The 9,200-nt window shown below is 47.5% G+C and overlaps 1 protein-coding gene across 1 annotated transcript in view; it reads left to right on the top strand.

The window, feature by feature from the left end:
• The first annotated feature begins 8,328 nt into the window (after window positions 1-8,328).
• Window positions 8,329-9,200, top strand: part of EML1 (EMAP like 1) — a 131,723-nt gene continuing 130,851 nt past the window's right edge. Inside the window, exon 1 of the mRNA XM_082318008.1 lies at window positions 8,329-8,520. Coding sequence (XP_082174134.1) covers window positions 8,493-8,520 — 28 coding nt within the window. The 5' untranslated portion in view covers window positions 8,329-8,492. The remainder of the gene's footprint in view (window positions 8,521-9,200) is intronic.

Genomic DNA, 9,200 nt, shown 5'->3' with positions numbered 1-9,200 from the left:
GCCTGCATGCAGAAATGGCCGCGGGAGAAATTTAGTCCCCAGATTAGCCCAGGATGAGAACTGGAGAGTGAGAAGGAAGAAGCAGCTTCATGCATCTAATTAGGAAATTGCAAGGAAGCTTGTCCCTACAATTTTAAAGCATAAAACATTTCATCTGTGCCTCCTGAATGCCTCTGGCTCCCAGGGCAGGTTCGGACCTTTGCTCGTATATTGAAAGAAGCACTTGCTGCAGGACTGTTGAGTATGTGGAGAACAAGTCACAAGATATTTCGGTTGTAGAAGTGACTACAGCTTGTCGGAGAGCAACCCCAGCCAGGTGGACACCGAGCAAGCCACAAAGCTGCCCCAGCTCTGCGGCAACGCAGCCAGCTGCAGCCAGGCTGGTGAGTGGGCACTTACAAAGGGCTCTGCTGGACCAGCTGCATCACTTCAGTACACCGAGGAGGAGGGTTCAGTTAAGTGAAAGGATGTCACATACTTAAAGCCCCTTATCCAGCAGTCCTGCAGCAGCTGTTCCTAACCAAAACCCCAAGAGATCAGTGCCAGGAGCACCATGAGCCTGCTGGGCAAAAATATTTTTCCATTCAATGAGACTTTTAATAAAAAGAAAAATACAGAGTCTCATTTTTCATGAGCATTGAATGAAAAAATTTTTTTCTCTCTTTCCTTTCTTTAATAACAATAAGCAAATAACCTTTACTGAGACTTTTCTGTTTGCAAGCAGCCCTCCAATTTGACAGCCTGATTTAGTGCATTCCCCTCCCTGCCCCTTGCCCACTGTGGAGCAGGGACCAGGCTCCCCACCACCATGCCATGGCCTCACAGGGTGACCCTAGGAAAGTCACTTTACCCCCTTCCAGGATTTCCTCCTCTCCATGCTGGCAGGGGGGGACTTCGATCCCCCCAGGGCTGTGAATGCCTGTCACCCCACACTGCCTGGCTCAGCACCAAGGTGCTGCAGTCCCCACTGTGCGTCTTAGCCCAGGCTTCCCGCCTCCGGAGTTGAGAGTCTAACCACACCAAGGTGGTCCTGAATTTCTCCTTGAGGCAGCTGGAGGTGCATGTAGTCAAAAACATCAATATCGCATAACCTAAAACAAATCCAATCCTGTTTTCAATGAAAACTCCTTGGAAATACTACTTATGTGCTGTTAAAGCAGTCACAAGCGAGCTTTCCTTTTGCCCCAGCAACATGCCTCACCCCCAACATGACTTACAGAGGTCACTTACATGGTAATGATCTGCTTTATTCACTATTCCCAAGGAGTCTTGTCCTCTTTGCAGAAATTGCCAACAAGGTCACCGCTTCCGTTAATTGTGACTGTGTTTATTGTAAGACGGAGGCGGCTCCAAATGACTAAGAATGAAAACTCCCAGATCATTCCCGCTGTCAAACACTGGTGATGAACGTTTGCAAAGAAGCAAATGAAAGTGGGTTGTGAAGTGCACCACGTTACAAACTTCATAGATACCCTAATGAATAATTTCCCCTGCTGTTCAATTCTGATTCCATCAGCAATTCCTTAATTAATTCTGTCTCCTAGCACGGCAGACCTTCGTTCAGTGTTGTGGAGACAGCGGTTGCTTTGGTAGAGAAGATCAGCTAGACAGATGATCAGCTGGAGGATTATCAGATCTCTCTGGTGCTCTCTTTCTGCTGCTGGTCATTCCCAAAAGCAGAGTTTGCTCCTGTTCCGAGTTTGGGATGAAACCCTGATCTTTTGGTTACCTGTTGTGGCTAACCTTGGTGAGTGACAATTTTAATGATGTATTTTCAGCACATAGCACTGAGCAGGAAGAAAGTCTTGGAGGTGAGAATGGAAATGAGATGTCATTTATTTGAAGGTAAGACTGTGTTTGGCTGCTGTAAATACTCTGCATTGGTAATGTGCTATCTGGGCCAGGTTTTAATGAAGACTGAAGGTAGGTGAAGGTGTGGTCTCTCGCTGACCTGTGGTGAAAGGAGGAGGCTTTCACTCCCTCAAAACACATTACAGTGTCCCCAGGATGAGCCGATAATTCAGAGCGTCTGACACCTCACCTTCCTTTATCACCGAACCAATATCCTTGATCACTGATGGCTGCAATTAGTCCCCAGAGCACTGATAGTACATGATGAACGTTGTGGCTTTTGCCTTCCAAAAGGACAATGCTGCGCCCCCGTAATGCCTCTTGGGATTTTCCAGCTCTGAAGCCTTTGTCAGCTAATCTTGGATATACAAACTGTCTAGGGAAGTTATTGATTCCTCTCGTCTCCACCTCCCTGCCCAGTTAGGCTGATTTATAGGAATTTTGGTAGGAACAACTAAAAACCTGGCAGAGCTCATTAATTTGTGAATCTTTTTAAAGACTTCTCTCATTGCAGAGACCATCTGTTTGCCTAAGTGTTATTTTTGCAGCTGCCAAATCAGGTTTGCAAGACCTTCTCCTCAAACCCACCACTTGATATTGCAATATTTACATTCAGGCCTCGACACTCTTTTTTCCACCAGATCTGTGCAGAGCAAATGCAGCTACACTCAGCTGTGCAAGACTCAGTCTTAATCCCACTGAAATAAACAGCAATAATGCCATTAAAACCAGAAGCAGCAAGATCAGATTAAATTGTATCATTTTTCTTGGCTTTTTATGTTCACCAGGAGACTATTCAGTAGCTCCTGGAACATTTGCAGAGGGAACTCCCATTAACACTAATTGCAGCTGTGCATGAAAATCTACCACGTATTGATGGGAAAACAGCTTCATCCTCGGTCCCCCTGTGCTGGGTGACCCCTGCAGAGGCTGCCAGCAAAGGGCCACCTGCGTTTATCAGCAGATGCCGAAAGCTGGGCTCACACTGTCGTGCTCACCTTCTCCCCATCCTTGTGTAAACGCCTTTCATTTGAGTGCTAGGGCAGGCTCATTTTGGTACCCGGGGTGTCAGGAGACATTGCCAGCAACAACTGCAACAGCTCAGAAGCCAATTTTGTCTTTTGGATGTAGTTTTTCTATTTCCTCACATAATTTCAATGGCCTTTCATAACTCCTCCCCAGAGAACGCAACTGCTTATAAATTAGATGAGACTAAAATGCCACCGAGATTCAGACTATCCACTCATTTCTTCCTTAAGATAAATCCTCTTCCAAGTCTTTGATCTTCTTATTTTATTTGCTCTATATCAGCACGTTTGCATAAAATGTTTTCTCTGCGAGCCAGCAGTTATCACTGGTAAGGTTCACATTTCTTGGAGATGATAGCTGGAATTTCTCCCCCGTTTTCTCTTTGAATGTGCAAAATTATTTTCCCTGCCATTGGATTGGCGTCACCTGACATAGTTAATCTTCTAATCTTCTCTCTGGGGTGACATCAGAGGAGATGATGGAGATGTTTCCTTTCTTGAATACAAGGCTCAGGTTCAATTGTGACTAGTGAAAATCCTGTTAATAAAATTTTTAAAAATACAGATTAATGCAAAATGATGATATACCTAGTTATTTTGGGGGCCTGCTATTACTTTTGTATTTGTTGTTTCCTAGAGGACTGTTTTAGCTGGCAGCTGTATCTTGCCTTTTTTCCCTCGCTTTCCCTTCCTTGGGTGCACCCAGATGAGATCCCGTCAGTGCATCAGCTTCTCTTGTGATTGCGTTATTACACTACCTGTCCATCAAGTTGAAATGTGAACAGAATGTGTCAGAAAACAATAATGAAATAAAATCCTGATAATTATTATTACTGGGACTTGATGGGCGCTTGACTTCTAGTCTGAGCCTGGTGGCTTTCCTCAGGGCAGGCTCCTGCTGATTGCTGTGCAGAGGTTCAGGCCTGTCTGACCAGCGGCTCTGGAGTCATTTCTCTGCTGCATGTGCACGTGGCACAGCATCCCACAGACCCTGGATTTGGCCGGCTGGTCCCATAGGTATGGCCAGGACCGCACCGAGATCCTGCCAGTGACTCAGGAGATGTGGGGCTGGCAGTGGGGCGGGTGGTGGCTGGCCAGCGTGGTCCCCTCTTGCTTCTCTGCACTTTATCTGGGTGCAAACCAAAAGCTGTGTTTAATTTTACCCCTTACACTAGAGGACTCTAGTCCTAGAGGACTAGGACCATGCTCTCCCCACCAGCCACAGGGCTTTTCAAGGGGGGAAAACCAGTCTTTGCTAACAAATTCCTAACCACGACTCCCAGGGAAAACAACAAGAGGAGCAAAAGACTTAACACACATGCTGAATTTGTTCAGCTCGCCTGTCTGTGCTGGCAGGAATGTTTAGCTTGTCTGAGCGTGGGTCGTGCGCCAGAACCGTCCCAGTGCCCGGGGACCGTCCCCGCCTGCAGGACTGTGTTTTGGGCTCTTCAGTGCTCTCATAGAAGGTCACCCACGTCCTGATGCCAACCTGCTTGCATCAGCCTGCAGCTTCTCTTCTATCCCTACCCCTCCCCTCCCCCTGCCCAGGCCATGAATCCTCCCGTACCCAACAGGCAGAAATCTCTTCACACGGCAAGAAAAAACCCAAGGGAATTTGCATAAATTAGAAGGGAGAAGCGCGTTTCGGCCATTCTCTATTTAAACTGCGTGGAAATCGTGCTGATGGGAGATATAAATGCCTGCCAAAGCAGGCAGTAAGGAGCTCGCTTCAATCTCATGGAAAATTGCAGATTTAATAATCAGATCTGACTTGGTTAGCGAAAGAAATCGTTCTCACTTCTCGTGATTTCCCTCTGCCAGGAGAGAGAAAGGCAGAGGGAAGGAGAACAATCCGTCCATGCTCCTACAGCAGTGATGAGCTTAGCAAAGCCCAGTAATGTTAGCAGGTGGCCAGAATCTGGCAGGGCCTGAGATCCCGCAGTGAGAAGGGCAGCTCCCTCCTTTTCCTACAAGGTTTGGACAAGACTGGCTCCAGCCATGGCCGAGTGAGAGGCGAGTCAGCAATAGCAAAAGCCCTGGTCCAGCTGGGAGCTTTTGGGTGGATCTGGCTTTTTGCAGTCAGATGGCTGAGCCCATCAGGTTGTGGGGAAAATTATGACCCCCCCCATGGGATTTTTCAAGGCAATTAGGCACTTAGATCAGGAGCATAATGGGATGTGTAAACATCTAGGTTAGAAACTAAGTCCCACTACATGTCTTACTTCTGTGGGTGACAGATAGTATTTGGGCACTAAGGTGTACTTGTACTGTTGTAGGTGCCCTGCACCCAGGTTTGCTCACATATGTCCTCTTTCCCCAGCCATACCAGCTCAGCTCCAGGTTCTCAGTACATCAAAAGCCCTAGCTAGTGCTAGTATTTCAGGATGCGTCAGGGAGATGCAACTGTCTTCCACAGGAGACCAAATGAGTCCAGGCAAACCTTTAGGAAATACTCCAGTGACTTCCTTCCATACATTACATTTACCATCCCACTCATGGTATTTGTCATGGATTTTATGCAGAGGACTATCTGTCGGGCAGTAGTATGAAGCAGACAGATTCATGACTGGTTCTCACTGTGTGTTGAGGAATAAGCATCCTTCAGGTTCCTCGGAAAGCCCAAGTGAGAGCAGTTATTGACAGATATTTAGCACATTTCCCACATTAGCTTAATACCTCCTAAAATAAGATGTGCTTTGCTTCTCACCTTTTATTGTTTAGTTCAAATTTTGGCTTTTGCATTTTTTGCCATGACAGTCACCACACTTATTCATAAATTCCCAAAACTTTCTCCTTTCAGACTTAAATTTTCCAGGCTTGGCCTTTCTCCAGAAGCAAGCATGGCTCTTTTCAGACTGAGAAACAGGGGAAGTTAAAAGAAATGCTCAGTTTTACTCTGAAAAAAAAAAAGTCTTATAACCTCTCAAAAACCAACATTATAACTAAAATATTCAGGGATCAAAGCTAATTTTTTAATTGGAGTAGTTCTCATCAAAGGAAGGTGTTTGTGAGTATCATTGTAAGAATTAGGTCTGATTTGTTCAACTTTTCACCCCGTGGATAACTTCATGCTTTAGTGTTTCACTGAAGAGCTCTCCCAAGGCCAAATCCTAATAATGGCTCTGGCAGACAAGCTCTTGCCAACTTTGCTGTAATAGTTTAAGATGTATTTGTCCTCCCCCCTCAAGCTTCTCTGCTGGCTTCTCTTCCCCTCTTCCAGAAGATGTTGACCGCCTGTAGCAGACTTGGCCAAGGACGACGTAACGGGGATGATGGAGGCATAGGTTCCTTAAATTGCTCTTGAAGATGAGTTAGAGCTAAGACACCAGTCTGTGATTTGGTGTGCCTTCAGTGCAGGCAGTTGTCCAGCTCTGCTGGAGGGCTCTAACCTTCAACAGAGGAGCACCAGCACACAGCTGTGAGAGGTAACTTCAAAATCAGCTGCAGCTGTTTGCTCCGTGAATACAAGTCAGAATGGTGAGCCCTTGATCCTGCAAATACTTACGCATGTGTTTAACTTTATAACCGTGAGTAGTTCCAGGAACTTCAGTGGGGCTTGAAGTTAAATTGGCACGTAAATGCTTGCAGAACTGGGAGCCTGCATTTGCACAGGGTCAAGCTAAGAAAGCTTCGATTCACACACGTTGGAGCAATGTGTTTCTGCAGTGAAATTGCACTGGAAGAAAAGTCCTCCGGTCTGGTTTAAGCCTTCTTCCCTTCCCAGATGCATACTAAGATTAAGACCAGACATCTCCATGCCTCCCTATCTTCCAGAATAGCTAGAGACCTCTCCTTGAGTCTGTGGGTGGCAGCAGGATGGCAAGGCTAAGCACGATGCCCTGCACTTCTCCTCCTTTTACAGCCTCTTTGGTGAAGAGCACAGCCTGAGGCTCCGTTTCTCCCCAGAGCCGCCATCCAGGTCAGCCTTATGCCGGTGAATATCCCTGTGCTGTTGCATGAGCAGACCTAGAAGCAGCCACCGACAAGGGCTGTCCCTGACAGAATGATGCCAATAGATCTTCAGGCTGGCAAACCCCAGTGGCCATGGGACACCCCTGGCCCCGCTCGCCCAACTCCACGCAGGCAACCCGAGGGATGGTTTTGGGAACATGTAACTATCTACATTTGCAGCTATTTTAGCTTCTTAGTCACTGGCCTGACATCCTGAATTGAATCTATGGCTGGCTATGCTGCTGAGTAACCAGCAGAGTATTACAAGGCTTCTCTTCAGAGAGAAAGCAGGTAGAGCCAGCAGTGTCAGCCTTTGGGTGCTTAGACTGAAGCATCTAAGAAGTAAAAGTAGCCCAAATTTTTCATCGCACTGAGCTCCTAGTATACGTCATGCAAATTAAGCCTGTTTTTCTTCAAGGCACTTTGAAGAAAGGTGACCCCTGGAGCTCCAATGGCTCATTTCCCTGAGGGGCTGGGGCTGGCCACAGGGTCTGGAAGCGCTTCCCAGAGCCCACCCATAAAGCCCCCCTTGCCTCCCTCTCCTCCCAGCCCTCACACTGGCTCTGGGTCTGAAACCCCAACATTTGTGAAGGGCTCAGACACTAAAGGCCTGTGTCAGGTAAAGCCCAGACTGTCCCTGACTGTTCCCAGGAGAAAAATCAGCAGCAAACCACCCCTCGGGTGCTGAGGGCACCCGCCAGGTCCCACACATCTCTGCCAAGCCTACCATGGCTCTAATGCTGCCAGAGCCTTTGCTTGCGCTTCATTAAGGTGCCTCATGAACACAGCAGTGTGCAGGGGTACTCTCTACTGACTGGACCAGTCTGGAAATCTCATACCAAGCAAATCCCACATAAACATTTCCAAAGATTAAAGAAATAAGTTGTAGGAGCAAAATGCTTCACTAAGGCAGCATTAAAGCAGCATATTTTAAGCAAGAAAAACTCATGAAGTTACAGAGAAATCTGCACTCACAATAATATTATATACCATGAAGCAGCCTTTAGTAACAGTGTCGCAAAAACTATGTCTCAGATATTACAGTATAAACAGAAGACCATTTTTTTTTCCTTCCCTCTTAAACAGACACACCCTGGCTCCTGCCCCCTCTTCAGCAGCGAGCATTTCTGCTGGGACCCTTATTTAACCTGCAGACGGAGAAGGTACAGAGCGAGATGTCAGAGCATATCCCCCAACCCACCATCTCTCCCCCCAGCCCCCCCGGGAAGCAGGAGTGCCCCGGCGGTGCGGCTCCCACCACCAACCCCACCGCACAGCAATTAGCCCGGTTTTCCAGCGCAGATTTGCGGCTTAGCTCTTAAAAGCCGTTTCATAAATATTCGATGGCCTTTCCGACAGGGTAATGTGCCTCTGTGACATTAAAGAGGAAACTCTGCGAAGGGGAGGGATGACAACAAATTTATCCACCAATAGCACACTCTTTTGGCACAAAAGCACATTCTTATCTTTACATCCCATAATGAGAAGGCAGGGAAGGGACTGTTGCTACAGCTCTCTGGGTGGGTAGATGTACAGTGTAAGAGAAGGGTGGCTGTAAAGTGTTAGATTTTTTCCCCCCCCTGCCTTTGCAAGCAGAAGGACCCGTGCTTGTGTTCCTGCTGTGGTTTTCCTAAGCCCCCGGTGAGGAGGACTTCTCGCACGATGTCAGACTGCGAGGGACTGCCTGTGGGTAAGCGCCAGATTTATATTTACCCCGATGTCCTGCCGACTAGCTCACATTCTCAGATTGCAAAGTCATACGTGAAGCCGCTTGCTTTCAAAGGGAGCCGGAGCCGTGGCAGGCAGAGGAGAAACTCCCTGCAACCACCATGGATCCCGGTGCGGTTCCTTACGAGCCCGTGGCGGAGGGCTGGCGCGGGTGGTATCGCCTGGATTTTCTCTAAAGGCACGGGGGCTGGATAGGAGGAAGGGTTCGGTAATTCAGGCAGATAGTCTGAAGTGTCTGTGGCCGGAGAAATGATGGTATCGACATGTGTAGTCTTGAGCTCGGGAAGGAGAGTTTCTGGGGATGGGATACGCAGGACCAGGCACGCTGTGTACATCTTGTGTTCATGCCTTGATAAACCTTCCCGAACGGTAACGGACGCAGCAAGGACAGATAAATGTAATGCGAAGGGTGTATTTGCTGAAAGGAAATAGAAGCGTACCTTAGTTTCAAAATAAGTGCCTTACGTGTTTTGCCTATATCTGGAAAGGGGTCCTTTACTAGCACTTATGGCTGTATATGTCAAACTCCACCGAGCAGGAGAGCACGTCAGCAAGAAGCATGTTTCTCAGCTGTTTTTTCTAACTTCTATAGGAATTGTAAACACTCTCTAGACTGTCTGCACGAAAGGAAACTCTTGTCAA

This window comes from Platalea leucorodia (genome assembly GCF_965183815.1).
Source record: "Platalea leucorodia genome assembly, chromosome: 7".
Taxonomy (NCBI): domain Eukaryota; kingdom Metazoa; phylum Chordata; class Aves; order Pelecaniformes; family Threskiornithidae; genus Platalea; species Platalea leucorodia.
The sequence above is the reverse complement of the archived record's forward strand: the minus strand, read 5'-3'. Positions and strand labels throughout refer to the sequence as shown.